At 41.1% G+C, this 20527-nt stretch overlaps 1 protein-coding gene across 11 annotated transcripts in view; it reads right to left on the bottom strand.

Annotated features, from left to right (window-relative positions):
- VPS13B (vacuolar protein sorting 13 homolog B) overlaps nucleotides 1-20527 on the bottom strand; it is a 931639-nt gene that overhangs the window by 258860 nt on the left and 652252 nt on the right. For all 11 annotated transcript variants that reach the window (XM_077809935.1, XM_077809942.1, XM_077809940.1 and 8 more), the window contains one exon: nucleotides 2354-2557. In XM_077809935.1, coding sequence (XP_077666061.1) covers nucleotides 2354-2557 — 204 coding nt within the window. The remainder of the gene's footprint in view (nucleotides 1-2353; nucleotides 2558-20527) is intronic.

Genomic DNA, 20527 nt, shown 5'->3' on the forward strand with positions numbered 1-20527 from the left:
AAGGATCTAAAATAAGAAATCACTGTGGTATTTTACTAGTAAAATTAATGTTTCAAATGACAGGAAACCAACTACGATGACTTATAAATGAATAATCAGCAGACGTTATTACTGCTCCTCCCCCATTCTGTCCCTGCCCCTTCATCTTTACTGTCAGTGGACCTTCTTCTTTCTCCTCCCTCTATCTTTTTGGTGTTCCCCAGGGATCTGGCCATGATTATCCCCTACACTCACGCAGAGTGGCCTCATCTACTTCCATAGTCTTTCATCACTTCACTGCTGATAACACTCAGATATGCCTGCCCATTCCTGACCCCTCTCCATTTGCTACGGCTTGTATATCATCTTTCTGGACATCCTCTTGGCAAAAACTGAACTGCTATCTTTTCTCCTGTCCCTCTTCACTGTGTTTGAGAAACCACCCTCTCCACTAGGGAAGAACTTCCATTCTGGAACCCACAAAGCCATGCATGCACTGAATATGGATTGAACAAGTTCCAGAGAAGTTTGAAAAACTTTGTGGTTTTGCTTGAAAAAATTGTCTTTGAGCTTGGACAAACAGGTCTTTTCAAGCACAAACACTTCAAAATGAGCTGTGAGCACTTGCTCCTGGCCACCTTAGCATCTTCCTTCACTCTGAAGCATAAACCTTTGGCTGTTTTAAAACATATGAAAGCTTTGTTTTACTTTTAAAATGCCTATTTTGTCATCTGAAAAGCAGAATGATGATTTTAGAACTTTGAAATTAACGACAGGAGTTCCAGAATCCTATATGCAGCTGGGGTGTAATTGGTCCTGTGGGGCAGAGTAAAATCCTAAGGTGCTTTCCCCACCAGCCTTTCACAGCACTCTCAGATCCATGCAAAACTTGATAAGAGTGAAGGTAGAGCTTGAACTATGCTGTGCTTTTGTCACTTTGTCTCTCCTCTTCTCCCTATCTAGTATTCTAATGCCCTATTCATCTATCTCTGGTATATCTAATCATTTTCATGTATACAGTTATTACAGTGGTGTTGTAGCTGTGTTGGTCCCAAGATATTAGAGAGACAAGTGGGTGAGGTAATATCTTTTATTGGACCAACTTCTGTTCAGGAGAGAGACAAGTTTTCGAAAGATATTACCTCACCCATCTTGTCTCTTTAATCATTTTCATGTTGTTTTCAAAAGGATTTAATCCTGATCTCAATTACAGTTTAGAAATAAAAGCATAAAAAGTCCAAGTAAACAAACAAACAAACAAAACCTTTCACTATAAATACCAACCATTTCATCTCTTCACTTTCTCTGCTGTACCTCTTTTCAATATGTTTTCAGGTATTTCCAAACTTTAGATTCCAAAAAAACCATATTCACATTCTACCCTCAGATACACATATACAACACAATGGAAGTCAATAGATACAAGAGTGACACCTGAGAGTAGATTCTGCTTGAATCATAGAATAATGAAAGTACAAATTATAACATGCTCATTCATGAGAAAATAAATTCATCTCAGTATGAATTTCAAAAGCATTGTATATTAGCCATTATAATGCAAATACATGGAATGCAACAAAACTGTGATGACTAATTAATTCATAGTAATTGAGGTAACTCTTTTTAAATTTTAAATATCAAGCAAATGTATTTATGCTGTGTCTACTATGTGTAGCTACATTATATCCTGAATTTAACCCACAGCAAAGTCCCCCATCTCATACTGGACTCATTATGATCCAGAATTGAACAAGATCCTTAAAGTCCACTGGAAGAAATTTTAGCAGGTGAGCTAAACGGAATTCTCCCAGTGGGCAATCCAGGAGTAACTGTGCTAAACCTTTTTCAGCTGGAAGTCTCTTTTGCATATCGTACAGTCCACATTATGGACAAATCAGCTGAAATGTGTCATTCCACAAATGCAGCTGTTTCCCCTTACAGAAGCAAAAAAAAAACCATTTATGAGCCAATAGAAAAAAATTCTACTTTGTCCTTCCCTAACTTAGAAATGTCTAAACTGCTTTATTCAAATTTTGTAAAAATACAAACAAAGGAAACAAAAAAACCCCAAACTGTTGTTCCTAGCCTAAGAACTTGAATGCCAAGTCTCCTCGTGGAGTTATTTTCTATGGCCATATAATAAGCCATTCAAAAAAGGAATTTCTAACTAAATAAACAGAAGACGTGTGTAATAATTACAGCGTAACAATGATACAAATAACAGTTTCAAATGTACAATCAAAACTCTATTTCATAGAAAATATTTGCAATGCAAAGTAAAAACAGTGAAAAAATACTTTGTTCAGACATACTGCAGATTATATCCCCAATGTTTTTTGTCCAAAAGACACAACATTTTGAATTATTTCCTTACCTACTGGCCATATTCCATTCAAGTGCTGGGTTTTGAGAATTTCTTTCACTCTCTGTCAGCACACCTCCTTTACTATTGTCCTTCTCTGGTTTCAGCTGATCCCACTGTGCAGTACCAATGTTGATAGACTGCAGATCTATTTGGTATTGTCTGTCTTCAACCTCTGATCCAGGGTCTCGAAGAATTCCCAAATTCAGTGCTTTCCTATCATGATAGAAAGATTTTTGCGAGTTAAAGAGAGAAAGTTGCCACTCTGTACAGTGCTATAAACTATGGTCTAAATACTGACGATCATGATCAGCAAAATTCCTATTAACCTCAATGGGAATTTTCTCACAGTAAGTTAGGAGGGCTCAATTCTGCCACCCTTATGTTGAGTAGTACCATATCATAGGCTGAGCCATTAAAGTGAATGGGAGGTCATTCCACTCACTTCGGATTTGGGCCTTCGGGTATGAGAAGCCCCACTGAAAATAATGGAAATAATGAACCATTAAATGTGAGTAAGGATGGCAGAATCAAGCTCTCAGTAAGGGCTTCAGGGTATGACCCTATAGCAAGAAGATATATTAAGTGTATACTTAATTACTTAAACTTTTAGAAGACTATACAGAACTAGAAGGTTATAAAAAAGGGAAGCTGGGATTTTCCAAGGAGTCCAAAGTAGTAAGGTACCCAAATCCCATGGAAAGTGTTAGGTGCTTAACTTCCTTAGGTCCCTCTGAAAATTCCAGCCAGAGTGTTTTGCAAATATACTATCAAAGTCACCAAAAGTGTTCTGCAACCAGAATGCAGTAGAGTACTATAAGAAACTCCACTATGAGCTAATGTGTTCAAATTTAGCACCTCCATGAAAAAATAAAAGTAGTAAGGACATTTCAAAATGTATTTTGTTAATTTATTTTGACACATTTCATTTTTACCATTCACAGCACTCACCTTAAGTATCTAAAGGTACAAGTAAAATTTCCACAATATGCCTTATTGTGTAAAAATAATTTAATCATAGTAATATAAGATTTCATTAAAACATTTTGTTATTAAATGTTTGCTGACAAATGAGGAAACAAAGAGCAACATTTTGAGCAAATTATTTAATGTGTGGCTAATGCAAGGTTCTGCTGCATTGTATTTTTCAGTTTATTATTCAGTACTTTAAAGACACATAAAAGAATGTGTTCAGCAACATATTCAAGAGTTTTCTGGACCAGAGGAGGCAGCTGAGACAATTATGAAGGCAATACAATTGTTATCAGCGGATTACTGTACCACCATTTGTCTTCAGACTTCTGCTAAAGATCAGTGGAGAATCTTTGGATGAATCAGCTTGCCCACTCTATCTTGAAACTATACAGAGTAATGCAAGCTGTTCATTTAATAATGTAATAAAAAGGTATAACTGAATTTAATACTAGTTTTAAAATACATCAAAAAATAAGGTGAATCGGATATTCCTACAATTTTCCCTTAAAAGGCACGATGCCAATTTATAATCTCTTCCTCATGAATTTACACATTACATATTTTAAGCTGAAGCTTCCCATTCACATATACTTTCTGATCTTCGCATAAAACTTATCAATTTTACAAAAATATTTAATCTTTGGTGTTAAGAAACTAAAGTTTTACACACACACACACACGACAAAACATATGTGTCTAGATGCAGAGTCATATGAATGGTCATAGGGCCTATTGTTTTGAACAAATCATTCATGTCTATGCAATGTAGTGGCACTGTGCAGTAGTCCTATATTTTTCTTGAAAACTTAAGCAAAAGTATACTACATACAACCTATGTCACTAGAGATATTTCAAAATATGCTGTGATCTTTAAAACTCAGAGTGCTCTTGTCAACCCTCTCTCCTGAGAAGTCTAATCCATAACAACTATGATGTAATTTATTTCCCTTGCAAGACAGTTTCATGAATACATGTACAGTTATTCATATTACAAATTACCAAGTGACCTTGGGTCATATGATAACTTGATTATTTGCTTTGTTTAATCCAAATAAAGACCGGAGCATGTATTTTGGGAAATATTAGCCAAAATAAAAGCATCAAGAGACACATCCTGTGAAGTCCATGTGTTTAGATTTCTCTAAAAATATAAATACAACATATAGTAATTTAGTGTACTGGCATAGTGAAATCCTTCTTCTCCTCTCCTCCGCAATCAAATTCCATAAAGCACATTTTTCAATCATTATTTTTACCACTGGAGACACCAGATAAAATACATTTGCGCTCTATATTTCCAACCAAGAAATTAAAAGAAATTAAAAATGCAAGTGAGCAAAAAGGAAGTATAATAGAATATGTTGTTTTAATTATATTTCATTTATACACATTTATAGACAGATTTAAACAAAAATAAATTATTTCATACACATTTTTCTGCTGTTGCTACTACTGTCTATTTTTAGAGGACTATTAAGCAACACACTTGTACTTTAGCTAAAGTTTATCTTTATTACATCACATCTGAAAGATACTATGCAGCTGTAAGTATAAGATCTAAAAATTTAATGAAGATTTGACATGCTTGGACTAAAGGCCATTTTTATTTTGATTGTCCTTCACTCCAAAACACTGACTAGATAAATTAGATGCATAAATGAGAAAACAGAGTAGAAAGAACACAAGGCAACATTTGAAGGAAGTTGGATACTAAAAGGGTTCTCCACAAAAATCATGTCCCCTGTACACCTCATATATGATCAGAATATATTTATTTTCTTGCTTTCCAAATTGCTCCCTTAACTTATCATAAAGTGAGAAAACCTTAGGATTAGACCATGTCTGTGCTGCAGAAGGGAAAACAGGAAGGAGGTTGTAGAAAACTTTCTCCCTTTTGCAGTGCAAGCAGGAGGACAGGATCTTTTCCCAACTGTTAAGAGAGCAGAAGGAAAGGGAATTCAAGATGTGGTCTGTCAATTAGGTGGCATGTTCAGCCCTTCAATCAGAGGCAGTTGGTATCATACAACAGCTAAGATTGCAGTTACTTCTTTTCAGAGAAGGAGTAAACTAAACTCAGCATTTCTTCTTCAAGTTTCTTCTGCACAATCATATCCTGGCCAACAGGATTATTGGAGCAATAGATGCATTCTGAAAGTGTCCCTGCAACTCCTCATTGTGCTGCCCAGGGTGAATTTGGCCCTTATTTTGTGTTATGACTAGATTTGCTTATCTCAATATAAATAAAAATTAACTAACTTCCTGGCATTTATCTTCTGGTGCAATTAACAAGCATGACTACTATACACAAAGTCAAACAAGCTAGAGATAGAAAAGACCCATTGGACAACCAGTCCATTCCACTGTCAATACAATGATGAAGTGAGGTGTAGCTCACGAAAACTTATGCTCAAATAAATTTGTTAGTCTCTAAGGTGCCACAAGTACTCCATTTCTTTTTGTGAATACAGACTAACACGGCTGCTACCCTGAAAACTGTAAGGAGAGTGATCACTTAAGGTGAACTATTTCCAGCAGGAGAACGGTGGGGAGGGGGGGAACCTTTTGTAGTGATAATCAAGGTGGGCCATTTCCAGCAGTTGACAAGACATCTGAGGAACAGTGGGGAGGTGAGGGGGGGAATAAACATGGGGAAATAGTTTTACTTTGTGTAATGACACATCCACTCCCAGTCTCTATTCAAGCCTAAGTTAATTGTATCCAGTTTGCAAATTAATTCCAATTCAGCAGTCTCTTGTTGGAGTCTGTTTTTGAAGTTTTTTTATTGAAGAATTGCAACTTTTAGGTCTGTAATCGAGTGACCAAAGAGATTGAAGTGTTCTCCAACTGGTTTTGGAGACGTCTTGAAATCTGATTTGTGTCCATTTATTCTTTTACGTAGAGACTGTCCGGTTTGACCAATGTACATGGCAGAGGGGCATTGCTGGCACATATCACATTGGTGGATGTGCAGGTGAACGAGCCTCTGATAGTGTGGCTGATGTGATTAGGCCCTGTGATGGTGTCCCCTGAATAGATATGTGGACACAGTTGGCAATGGGCTTTGTTGCAAGGATAGGTTCCTGGGTTAGTGGTTCTGCTGTGTGGTTGCTGGTGAGTATTTGCTTCAGGTTGGGGGGCTATCTCACTATCATGCTGATAACTCAAGCTACATTTTCAGTGTCTTAATTGCATCCTATTACTCCTAGTAATATCCCATGTAACAACCTAAATAATTCCTTTCCATCCCTCATGTGTGCACCTTTGAAATATTAGTAGATGCTTATGTTTCTGCAACCCTCCCAATTTTTCCACCTCTTAACCATTCCATACAAATGCTGTTCTTTTAAAACTCAGTTCTCACACTGTAAATCAATCCTTCCAGCCTCTACTTTTGTTACTTTTCTCTGAACCCCTCCAGATGATTAATAACTTTCTGTTAAGGTGGGGCCCAGAGGCATATATAATATCCCAGATGTGTTCAGACCAGAACTACAATATAAAACACTGCATGCTCACCCTATTTCATGGCATATTGCCTTTATGTATGCAGCCCTAATTTTGTTAGCTTTTTTGCTGCCATATCACACTGTAAAATGATGTGTAACTTTCTGTCCACTATCATCATCTTGAGAGATGTCTCAGGATTTCAGCTTTCTAGGCACTTCCTTCTCAATGAGTATGTATGCTTGGGGTTATTTTTTCCCAGGGTTGCTAGCTTGTATTGCTTTGCATTATGGGTTATTTAAGGTCTCTTTTCAAAACATACATGAACAATACTCCATTATTGTAGCTGAGAAAGCCTAATCTGCCTATGCAAAGAATGAGTCCAAAAGCAGGTTTGCAATTGCTTTTGCAAACCAGTTACAAAAGTAAGTCATGCAAGTGATGTGAGTTGAGATACCCAATCCTTGCTACAAATAAAACAGTACAACCATACGAGGTGTCCTTTCAAGGGCTTTTATAAAAGAATCAGAAGAATTAACACATTAATGGCTGGTTACGTTTTGCTAATGACTGATTACCAGTCTGAAATTGAATTGTGTCAGTTTATACTAAGAGAAAAAAATAGCTTCTAATTTTTCTGACTAATTGTATACATACCTACACACATACATATTTATAAATAAAAAATCATGCATTTCTCTGTCAATTACTTACATGAATAACACCCTGATTTTATTCAGTATACTTCCTGAATGGACCAGAATAAGTTAAAATGTATTACAATTGACCTTGTCTTGAATATACATGGTTCCAAATTCTATGAACTTTACACCTTTTTTCATTTTGCTGCTTTTGAAACCCTTCTAGCAACTGAAATCTGGAAAAAGGGTAAGCCAAGATTCACATCACTTCCGTACCCCTAGCATAAAAGCTGCTTCACCAGCTGAAATGCAATGTAGGAGTTATAATTGTCATTGTTTTGCCCTTCTGAAAATAACTCCACCATCCCATTTGAACTGTTCAGCAGGTGGTGTAGGAGGATAAACTAAAGCCTATGATAGTTGGTCAATAATACAGTAAAATCATAAGGAACCAAAGAAGACCTTAAGCATGTAACAGGAAACATAGGCTTAATGTTTTTCTTTTTAAATTGATTTAGTCTGGGTCAAGCCTTTTGTATGTTTATACAAGAAACAGCTCATGTTGAACCAGTTACTACTTGCTGCTGAATAGGCATAATTCTGAGACCCAGGGTAAAGAAGTTACTTACGGCTCAGCTGAGATCTACAAAATACTAACTAAACCAGAGAAAATGGCATTTTAAAATGAATATAAACCATGTTGTGATTTTCAAATATTTTACAATAATCAAAGTCACTGTCAGTCAACATTTAAATGGATATATCCACATACTTCTTTTCTTTCCCAAATCTATTTGGTTCAAACCACAAACATTGAAGACAGTGTTTTGAAGGTGACAGCGTCTCCCTATCCTCAATCCAAAAGAGACTCCCGGTACATGTAGGTCAAACTGTTCCCTTTGCTTCTATGGGTTGTGGATGGAAACTCCTTTTAGATCTGGGCACAGAAAAGGGGAGTGCTATCCCTACGCTGTTCCATTCCTCACCTTAACCATATAGCCCATCCCAGATGCAGTGTGGAAACACTGATCTATGAGTGGGGAATGGTTGAATCAGGGTGGGGAGCAGCCATGGAGTGGGTCTCTGTGGTACTGTACTCCTTGAACTCCCCATTTTCTCTTTCAACTCCAGGATGATTCCATGGCTATGTTATTGCTTACTGGGTCAGAGATCCTCCTATGTTATGAAACCTCTCCTGGAGGGAGATTCTGAAAGCAACAGTTGATGGGGAAAGCCATGGGACCACAAAGAAGCTGGGGAGGGTAGACAGGCAGTGTGGCAAACACAAGGCATCATCCATCAGGATAGTACTGGTCTTGGAGAATACAAAAGTTCTATGAACAAAACACTATGCCAGAAAACTCCTTACTCAATGGACCATATCAAGGAAACTAAGAATAAAAGCTAACTGTTATTGTTATTATTTATTTGTATTACTGTAGTGCATCAGACCCCACTGTGCTAAGCACTGTACAAACACAGAACAAAAAGACAGTCCGTGTCCCAAAGAGCTTACAATCTAAGTATAAAACAAGAGACACCAGATGGATACAGACAAATGGGGAGAGTACAATGAAATTATGAGACATTTTTGGTCAGCATGAAAGACAGTGCTCTTACTGCACCAGCTGCCTAACTATTGCCAAATTTTTTTCATAGCAAAGGAGATTTTTGAGGAGGGATTTGAAGGAAGATAATGATGTAGATGTTCACGGAGAGCGCCTCCCAAGCATACAGGACAGCACAGGTGAAAACAAGAAGGTGCATGTTGGAAAAATGTAACAAGTGCGTGAAGGAGGCTGGTAACTGAGCTGACATCTCAAAAGTGAATGAGAAATAAAAGGTAGGGTGGGAACAGGTTGTGAAGGGCCAGACTTTTAACTATGTGGATGGACAGGAAAGGCTTAGCAATTTTATGAAGAAGAAATGGCAAGAGTTAGACATAGTCTGGATATCACAAATGGGAAAGAGGTGCGACGTGAAGATGACACTTAAATTATGGGCTTGAGTGACAGGCCGGATGGTGGTGCGGTCCACAGTGATTGGGAAAGTAGGCAGTGGCGGAAGGACTTGGAGCGACTTTGTCTGTACAAAGTGCAAGCTGGTCTCCATATTGGAAGAGAAGATTGAAGGTCTGGAGCAACAGATAATGACCCTGCGTTGCATACGAGAAACGGAGGATTTTCTGGACAAAAGTCAGGATATGCTTCTACGGGCACAAAGCTCTAAAGATTTAGAGCAGGTTGCACAGCAGAGCCAAGAGGCCAGTGAAGAAGCTTGGCAACATGTGACCTCCAGAAGAAGAAGGGGGAATGTCCGGGTTCCATCAACGCAGACACAGGTAACTAACCGCTTTCATGTTCTCTCCACAGGTACCATTGCGGAGAGTGGACCAGATGATATGTCTGGGGGGAGAAAGCAGAAGGAGACTCCGCTGGTTGGAAGGCATGAGATGCATTCTCCTGAGATGGGGGGTTCCACGACCACCACTCCCAAGAGAAGGAGGCGGGTGGTGGTGGTCGGGGACTCTCTCCTCCGGGGGACTGAGTCATCTATCTGCCGCCCTGACCGGGAAAACCGAGAAGTCTGCTGCTTGCCGGGGGCTAAGATTCGCGATGTGACGGAGAGACTGCCGAGACTCATCAAACCCTCGGATCGCTACCCCTTCCTGCTTCTCCACGTGGGCACCAATGATACTGCCAAGAATGACCTTGAGCAGATCACTGTGGACTACATGGCTCTGGGAAGAAGGATAAAGGAGTTTGAGGTGCAAGTGGTGTTCTCGTCCATCCTCCCCATGGAAGGAAAAGGACTGGGTAGGGACCGTTGAATCGTGGAAGTCAACGAATGGCTACGCAGGTGGTGTCGGAGAGAAGGCTTTGGATTCTTTGACCATGGGATGGTGTTCCATGAAGGAGGAGTGCTAGGCAGAGACGGGCTCCACCTTACGAAGAGAGGGAAGAGCATCTTTGCGAGCAGGCTGGCTAACCTAGTGAGGAGGGCTTTAAACTAGGTTCACCGGGGGAAGGAGACCAAAGCCCTGAGGTAAGTGGGAAAGCGGGATACCGGGAGGAAGCACAGGCAGGAATGTCTGTGAGGGGAGGGCTCCTGCCTCATCCTGAGAATGAGGGGCGATCAGCAGGTTATCTCAAGTGCTTATGTACGAATGCACAAAGCCTTGGAAACAAGCAGGGAGAATCGGAGGTCCTGGTGATGTCAAGGAATTATGACGTGATTGGAATAATAGAGACTTGGTGGGATAACTCACATGACTGGAGTACTGTCATGGATGGTTATAAACTGTTCAGGAAGGACAGGCAGGGCAGAAAAGGTGGGGGAGTAGCACTGTATATAAGGGAGCAGTATGACTGCTCAGAGCTCCGGTACGAAACTGCAGAAAAACCTGAGTGTCTCTGGATTAAGTTTAGAAGTGTGAGCAACAAGAGTGATGTAGTGGTGGGAGTCTGCTATAGACCACCGGACCAGGGGGATGAGGCTTTCTTCCGGCAACTCGCAGAAGCTACTAGATCGCACGCCCTGGTTCTCATGGGTGACTTTAATTTTCCTGATATCTGCTGGGAGAGCAATATAGCGGTGCATAGACAATCCAGGAAGTTTTTGGAAAGCGTAGGGGACAATTTCCTGGTGCAAGTGTTAGAGGAGCCAACTAGGGGGGGAGTTTTTCTTGACCTGCTGCTCACAAACTGGGAAGAATTAGTAGGGGAAGCAAAAGTGGATGGGAATCTGGGAGGCAGTAACCATGAGTTGGTTGAGTTCAGGATCCTGACACAGGGAAGAAAGGTAAGCAGCAGGATACGGACCCTGGACTTCAGGAAAGCAGACTTCGACTCCTTCAGGGAACGGATGGGTAGGATCCCCTGGGGGACTAACATGAAGGGGAAAGGAGTCCAGGAGAGCTGGCTATATTTCAAGGAATCCCTGTTGAGGTTACAGGGACAAACCATCCCGATGTGTCGAAAGAATAGTAAATATGGCAGGCGACCAGCTTGGCTTAACGGTGAAATCCTAGCGGATCTTAAACATAAAAAAGAAGCTTACAAGAAGTGGAAGGTTGGACATATGACCAGGGAAGAGTATAAAAATATTGCTCGGGCATGTAGGAATGAAATCAGGAGGGCCAAATCGCACCTGGAGCTGCAGCTAGCGAGAGATGTTAAGAGTAACAAGAAGGGTTTCTTCAGGTATGTTGGCAACAAGAAGAAAGCGAAGGAAAGTGTGGGCCCCTTAATGAATAAGGGAGGCAACCTAGTGACAGAGGATGTGGAAAAAGCTAATGTACTCAATGCTTTTTTTGCCTCTGTCTTCACTAACAAGGTCAGCTCCCAGACTGCTGCGCTGGGCATCACAACATGGGGAATAGATGGCCAGCCCTCTGTGGAGAAAGAGGTGGTTAGGGACTATTTAGAAAAGCTGGACGTGCACAAGTCCATGGGGCCGGACGAGTTGCATCCGAGAGTGCTAAAGGAATTGGCGGCTGTGATTGCAGAGCCATTGGCCATTATCTTTGAAAACTCGCGGCGAACGGGGGAAGTCCCGGATGACTGGAAAAAGGCTAATGTAGTGCCAATCTTTAAAAAAGGGAAGAAGAAGGATCCTGGGAACTACAGGCCAGTCAGCCTCACCTCAGTCCCCGGAAAAATCATGGAGCAGGTCCTCAAAGAATCAATCCTGAAGCACTTACATGACAGGAAAGTGATCAGGAACAGTCAGCATGGATTCACCAAGGGAAGGTCATGCCTGAGTAATCTAATCACCTTCTATGATGAGATTACTGGTTCTGTGGATGAAGGGAAAGCAGTGGATGTATTGTTTCTTGTCTTTAGCAAAGCTTTTGATACGGTCTCCCACAGTATTCTTGTCAGCAAGTTAAAGAAGTATGGGCTGGATGAATGCACTATAAGGTGGGTAAAAAGTTGGCTAGATTGTCGGGCTCAACGGGTAGTGATCAATGGCTCCATGTCTAGTTGGCAGCCGGTGTCAAGTGGAGTGCCCCAGGGGTCGGTCCTGGGGCCGGTTTTGTTCAATATCTTCATAAATGATCTGGAGGATGGTGTGGATTGCACTCTCAGCAAGTTTGCGGATGATACTAAACTGGGAGGAGTGGTAGATACGCTGGAGGGCAGGGATAGGATACAGAGGGACCTAGACAAATTGGAGGATTGGGCCAAAAGAAATCTGATGAGGTTCAATAAGGATAAGTGCAGGGTCCTGCACTTAGGACGGAAGAACCCAATGCACAGCTACAGACTAGGGACCAAATGGCTAAGCAGCAGTTCTGCGGAAAAGGACCTAGGGGTGACAGTGGACGAGAAGCTGGATATGAGTCAGCAGTGTGCCCTTGTTGCCAAGAAGGCCAATGGCATTTTGGGATGTATAAGTAGGGGCATAGCAAGCAGATCGAGGGACGTGATCGTCCCCCTCTATTCGACATTGGTGAGGCCTCATCTGGAGTACTGTGTCCAGTTTTGGGCCCCACACTGTAAGAAGGATGTGGATAAATTGGAAAGAGTCCAGCGAAGGGCAACAAAAATGATTAGGGGCCTGGAACACATGACTTATGAGGAGAGGCTGAGGGAACTGGGATTGTTTAGTCTGCAGAAGAGAAGAATGAGAAGAATGAGGGGGGATTTGATAGCTGCTTTCAACTACCTGAGAGGGGGTTCCAGAGAGGATGGTTCTAGACTATTCTCAGTGGTAGAAGAGGACAGGACAAGGAGTAATGGTCTCAAGTTGCAGTGGGGGAGGTTTAGGTTGGATATTAGGAAAAACTTTTTCACTATGAGGGTGGTGAAACACTGGAATGCGTTACCCTAGGGAGGTGGTAGAATCTCCTTCCTTAGAAGTTTTTAAGGTCAGGCTTGACAAAGCCCTGGCTGGGATGATTTAATTGGGGATTGGTCCTGCTTTTGAGCAGGGGGTTGGACTAGATGACCTCCTGAGGTCCCTTCCAACCCTGATATTCTGTGATTCTATGATTAAGATTGCTTTTATGCTATATGGTTTTTGAGGGCAAGGATAATCTACTACCCTGTGTTTTCCCAGTGGGGCCCTGTTCTTAGCTGGTCCTTAAGCAGTACCAAAATGAATATTAATAAAATAGTAAATAGTAAATAATAATAATAATAATAATTCTGTTTTAGCTGTTTTGTGCTTGAGCTGATGGCTAGACCTCTATGAGGAGGTATCAGAGAGAGAGGCTGAGATTTCAGTTTGGAAAGGAGACAGGTTTGAAGTAGAGACACAGATCTGTGAATCATCCACATACAGAAGGTAGTTCCATTTGCGTTTGTGGGTGAGATTACCCAGAGATAAAATGTCAAGGAAGAAGAGAAGGGGACCAAAGACAGAACTCTGTGGAAAACCCCCTACAAACACATGAAGCGACAAGGGGGATAAGGAGGAACTTCCAAAAGACATGCTGAAGGAGAGATTAGATACATAAGAGGACAACCAGGAGAAGACAGATTCACAGAAGCCAAGGGAAGACAAGATTTCAAGAAGAGCCTGGTTGATGATGTTGAAGGTGGCTGACAGGTCAAAAAAGGATGAGGATGGAGTTCTGCTTCTGTGCTTTCACTAGGAAGAGACTTCTGTGATAGAAATGGAATGCAAGGGGCAGAAGCTGCACTGGAGAGGGTCTAAGATGTAACTGAAGGAGAGTAACTCAAGACAGTGTTTGTGGACAGCACATTTAATGAACTTATAAATGAAAGGGAGATGAACCAGTAGTTGGAGAGACAAGTGGACCAAAAGGTGGGATTTTTAAAAATGGGAGAAAAAGTGAGCCAAGTGCAGGGGGAAAGTCACATCGCATTTTTTCATTTTCTCTTTGAAAAAATAAGTAAGATTCTGTATGAAGAGAGAAGTGGAAGCAGGAGAAGGGAAGATTTTGAGAAGTGAGAAAAAGGTGGCATAAAAACAGCTGGGATTGTGAGTGTGGTACTCAATTAAGTTGGAGAAGTACAGCTGTTTAGTTAGGAAGACGACAGAACTGAAAGTGGTGAGAACAAATCTGTAGTGAAGGAAATCAGCCTGGTCACCAGAGATGCTCTACAGTACAAGAGTGGTGAAGAGGCAGCAGATGCTGGGAAAGAGCCAGGAGTGGGGGTTGGCAGGGCAGACACTGAAATGGGAGAGAGGGGCAAAAAAGTCAAGAGTGGAGAACAGTGAATCATGAAGAGAAACAACAACTTTATCAATGGAAGAAAAGGAAGAGAGAGCAGAAGAAGAGAGTGCTGAGAGCAGACAAGGAGTCATCAATACTGATAGACAGGAAGTTAAGAAAGGCGGAGTGACAGCGTGTCTGAATGGAGTGGGAAGAGGATGACGGCTGATGTTGAAAAAGACCAGGTGACGGTTGGAGTGGGGCAATTTAGCAACAGAGAAATCAGAGAGAGAGAAGTGCTTGGTAAAAACCAAGTTAAGTGACTGTTCCCTTGAACTTGGGCTGCAGGTTGAATGAAAAGGTGAGAGTGAGGAATGTGCAGCTAAGGGGCTAGATGGGTCAACAACATGGAAGCTGGTCACAAGGATGAGATTGTGCAGAGAGGAAGAAGTAGAGCCAGGCATCAAAATCAGAGAGGAATGCTGAAAGGGATGAGTTGGGTGGATGGTAGATGACATAAACATGGAGGAAGAGAGGAGGGAAGAGTCAGATGCAGTGGTGTTCAAAAGAGGAGAAATGATAGGACTGGCAGTGTCAGCAATTGGAAGCAGCAGAAATGGGAGAGGAGAACCCCAACATCCCCACCACAGTCTGATCCAGGGTGGAGAGTGTGAGGGTATGTCTACACTGCAATAAAACAGCTGGGGCTGGCCTGGTGTAGCGTAGGATAGACACACCCTGTGAGCAGAGGGCTCCTTAACGGTAACAGACAAAGGGATCCAAATCTCTGTGAGAACAGGAGCTGGAGGGAGGAAGATAGAAAGAGGTTGTGGATGTATGTGTCCTTCTTAGAGATGGAGTGGTCATCTAGAGATAGCAAAGGAAGTTGAGAGGAATGGCAGCATGAGAGGGGTAGAGGTTGATGGCAAAGAACTTGTACTCTAATATATTCCCCAAGATGCAAGTGTCAGTGGAAACCATTACAGACTGGCACTGATCACCCGCATTTTGCATGATGTCCTAATACATCCTAATCCCATAGTCAATACATCCTTTGATCCAAAAGTATCAAAGGCCATGGTGTCTCCAGTGTCCCTCCACTGGAGTTGTCTAGAGGTCTTTACAACCTTTGTATCATCTGATCCTCTCCATTTTCTTAGAAACCTCCCCACAGAGTCACTTGACTTTCATGGCAACACTACATGTGAACAGAAAGAGGCAAAGGCCACGGGGTTCACAGGAACTGGCATGTCCCTTTCCAGCATTAGTTTAAAAGACAAGAGAATGTTCATGGAGAATGTTTAGATTATAGATTTTTTTTAAAAAAAGTTTTTTTAACTACATCAGTTATTTGAAACAATAAAGAATAACCAGGAATGAATTTTATTTACAACTCATTGGTGTATGTTTCAGTCACTGTTTGCCATTTATTTTCAACATACTAATTGTAAAAGTAATCCATCTCACAGTTGGTTTATATGTCTATTCAAGAAGTTATAAACACCACAAAATGATTATACAATTATAAATGTGACCCTGGATAACTACATAAATTAATCATTGTGAATTCAATTACTAACTTTTATATCAATTTTAGTATCCTAGTGTATCTACTATACTTTATGGAAAAGTTTAGAAATGGTAGATTAAGGATATTTTCATTTTTTATTTGTGTTCACTGAGCTGGCACTGATCACCTTGTGAGAATGAGGTTTTCTTTTACATGGGTCCTGCAAGTCAAAACTGAAATTGAAGCCAGGTGTCTCAACTTGTTGTTTCACTGCTGTTGCTTCTGCTAGAGTGGGTATCTGCTGTGGCAGTAGTTTCCTGTGAAACATCAGGAGACACAGGACATCTCCTGCTATGCCCAGAGAAATTATTTTGCTAAATGTGGCTTACCCTCCTGTCCGCCCCCCCAATTCCCCTGCCCTCTATCCAACCCCCCCGCTCCCTGCCCCCTTACCGTGCCGCCCAGAGCACTCTGCAACTGCGCTGCCCAGCCGCCCAGAGCACTGCGCTGGCGGCACGGCACGCTGAGGCTGTGAGGGAGGGGGACAGCCAGGGAGGGGCCGGGGACTAGCCTCCTGGGCAAGGAGCTCAGGAGCCGGGCAGGAGGGTCCCACGGGCCACAGTTTGCCCACCTCTGAGCTAGAAACTTCATTAAAGAAAAGAAAGTTTAGATTCTGCAGAAATGCAGAAAATAACACTAATTGATTGGATATCCTGGGTGCACTGATCTCCTTCTTCTATTCTCTGAGCTAAAACACTAACTTAACTTTTGCTAAAGGGTCAACATGATATATACCAACATGGTTAAAAACAGCTGGCAATATACTATGTCAAAAAGGATAGGTAGTTGGAAGAATTCTAGTACCTAATGCAATAGTATGTTGGATCAGTATACTACTACTCTATAATATGCTCCACAACTACAGAACAACATTAGCATTGCCATATCTGCTAATGTAATACTTTAAAATCTTGTATTTGAATCATAAAGCTTCACAAATACAGGTCAGGTATTTGTGAGTGCATGTGGCTAACCAGTCATGTGTGCATGTTTGATTTGCAAAAAGACAATGCACACTATCATGATGAGCCTGACAGAAATAGCTAAGATAGCTAGATAAACAGTATAACAGTTTGCAATATATATAACTTTGAATGGTTTTATTTTCATATTACAAATATATGTGTTTCAAGCAAATTATAATATAGGAAAATGTAGAGTTAGGTCTTAAAATCTAAGGTCCTAAATGCCTCTAGGACTATTAAAATGTTTAAATATTAGACAGACACTGTCAACTAAAAATAATATTGTCTGAATTATTTTGGTCTGACTAGTGTGACAAGTAGCACAAGATTACTAACAACTGAAAGAGATTGGAGAAAAAATATTTTCACTACTTTTTCAGTGTGTGTAACTTTGTACATTTGACAACCCTTTAAGAGTCAGTTTTACTGATTTCCCCAAATATTAGCCATCTTCACCTTTTGTTTATGTGGGTCTTTTAATTTGAACAGGATAGATAAATCATTTTTTAAAAAGATGAACATGTGACAAAAATTGGCAAGAGAGACTGCAGGACTAGTGTTGTACTTGAAACAACTTTTAGCTCATTTACAGCCTTAACTTCCCCACCTCCCTTTCCCCGACATTTAGAAACAAAATGTATATACATAAGGATTTGAGACAGTAATGTCTCAAAACAAACATGACAGAGGAACTTCTAAAGAGCATTATCATCAGATAACAAATTTACAGAGTTCAAAATAAGAGTTTCAAAATAAAAGGCAGACCAGAAACTCTAACGATAACCAAATTTCTAATAAAATGACCTGTACAGTATTCAAGTACTGGCATTGGAAGAAATCCTTGACACCTTAACAGCTGTGTATGGGTAACAGCACTAAAAATAAAATTTATGTACTGAGAAATGATGAGATCAAGCAGTTGTTGAAGGGGTGTTTCAAGCACTACCCTTGCCCCAGCTGGTGCAGTCCATTTCCCCCTCCCCCCCCATACAATTGTTCTGAAAGGTGTTTCTTCAGAACAGAAATATTTACAAGACAGGCAAAAATCTCATTTACTGTGAGGGACTGTTTTCAGATGAAAGCTTGCGCATTATAAACTAATTATCTGGTTATACTGAAAGGACAGGAGATACTGATGTCGTTTAATCAGGCCACAACTTTATTATTAGATGCCTGGGACTACCCAGCAAATAAAAGTGTACAGTGCAGGTAACTCCATGATCATTTCAATATCTACCTTTTTTCCATCATGGTCAGCCAACCCATTGCTGGGATCTTACCATCCCAACCCACCCTTGAATGAGGGTTAAAGGTGGGCTATAAAGGAAGGGGGGGTTGGCTCCCTGTCGTGCCAGTCATGGAAGCCCCAAACCCCTTCACTCCCCCATTCTGCTCCTTTAACAAGCATCTCCTTTATGTCCTTTGCCAAGCCATTTAACTGTATACTTCCCCTGTGGAACACTTGCCACACACTTACATAATGATGTGCGACATCATAGTCTAACTCCGTTCCCTACTCACCATAACAAAGCCCCCCTTAAACCTGCTGTTGGGAAGGCAAAAAAAACCCACCCCACTCCACCTTGGCCAATCTGGTGGTGAGGGAAAAATTCCTTCCCAGCCCCCTGAGAAAGGAGCAGCTAGTGCAGTGCCCACAGTGGGTCCTGAGCAAACCTGGTATTTTTTTGCCACTTCCCAGGGGAGGGACTGTAGATACTACTCCATCTGATCCAGGTAGGGTTGCCACCTGACCAGTATTTGACCAGCCTGGATGGGTTGATTTTATGGATTTGCCAGTTGTCAAAAAAATAATTTAATCTGCCATTTTTTTTACGTTGGTCTAAAGATTTGCATCATCATCACAATACACTGGGATATCTAATGTTAAAAGTTTCTGTGTCCAGCTAAAGATGCCGCATGTTCCCTCCTCTGCAGGTTTAAGCAATAACAGATCCAAACTGTTGAAAATAATCCAGCTGTCTGCCCACCAACAAGCAAGTGCACCATGCATATGTGAGAGAGGGTGTGAGTCACACAAGAGTGAGGAAACATGCAAGGCATATTAAATAATGGAAGAACAGGGTGATGGTGTGAGTGATCCTACTATACTCCACCCCAGTAAAAGCTCACATCAGAAACTGTACATTCAATGACAACTGGCTAAACGAAACAGACTACAAAGACTGACTAACTGGCAAAATATGCTGATAAAACAAACGCCTGTTTATTACAGTGATGTTATCAATTTTATCTATATGTGTTATCTCTCAAGATACTATAAGTGGCTGTTGAAGGGGGAGTTGTGGAGGTCTTTTGGTTGGGATTGCAGCAGGCTTGCCTTGTATGTGGGGTGAGGGGATGCTGAGATTTTTGCATTTCAAAGGTAGTAATCCTAGGTCCTGAGAAAAGGGCTTCTTCCGCCATACTTGCCCCTTATCAACTCCCCAGCCTTTCCGGTCCCTGGGGGATGAATCAGCATAACCACACTGACCCACTCTGGGTGTGCAGCAGCTTCTGTGCCTCTCTCTCACCACCATCCCTCTACTCCAGTGTAAAGCGCTATACCCCTACCCTGACAAGCTGGACAGTGCCCCCACCCCTTGCTTAAGGTATGGTGCAGTCACTGGTCCAACAAAAGGTATAATTAACTACTTTGTGACCTTTTCTTGATCAATTCCATCAGCCGTTGCAGCTGAATCATCAGTAACCATTTACCTTTCAATTGCAAATCTTTTTCACAGGAATAATTTTCATAAAAAAGGTAAAAAAGAGAGAGAGAGGAAAGATGGTTTCATGGTGAATGCATAGAAGCAGAAGTCAGGAGATCTGCATTCACTTCTTGAGGTTGTCATAGCATGCATTCTGCTAATAATCCCCCCTATGGAACTGAGTGTGCTGTTCTGGTTACAACATAGAAGTAGAAATCAGGAGACCCATATTTCATTCCTGTTCTCCCAGTGTGAACTAGGGAGGTAATTTAACTTCTTTGTCTGTCAGTTTATTCATATGTATGATGGAGACAATATTTCTCTAACTTAAAGTACTGTTGTGAGACTTCATTCATTAATTCTTTTTAGAGCACTTTAAGATCCTCTGATGGAATGAAAAGGTATTGTATTATATATAAAAGTTAAAGCCCAGCAAACATATTCAATATACTGTTTAATTATTTCAATTACTTTGACTTTGGGACTCACTATGGAACATCTTTAAGGAAATAACAAACAAAATATCAATTACAGTAGTGGTGGCAGTGGGTGCCACTGTAATATTCATATAGGAAGGTCAAATTGAAATGCACTGGACCACACCAAGGTCAGAATTGGTCGCACTGCATTCATCATATAAAAGCTATTGAACACATGAAAAGAATTACAGTAGATCACACATCAAACATTTTGGCCTTGTGCTTACTTCCTCTAATCCTACAGGCAGGAAATGCTCTACATATACTGTGAGGTGACC

Source organism: Eretmochelys imbricata, chromosome 2 (genome assembly GCF_965152235.1).
Source record: "Eretmochelys imbricata isolate rEreImb1 chromosome 2, rEreImb1.hap1, whole genome shotgun sequence".
NCBI lineage: Eukaryota > Metazoa > Chordata > Testudines > Cheloniidae > Eretmochelys > Eretmochelys imbricata.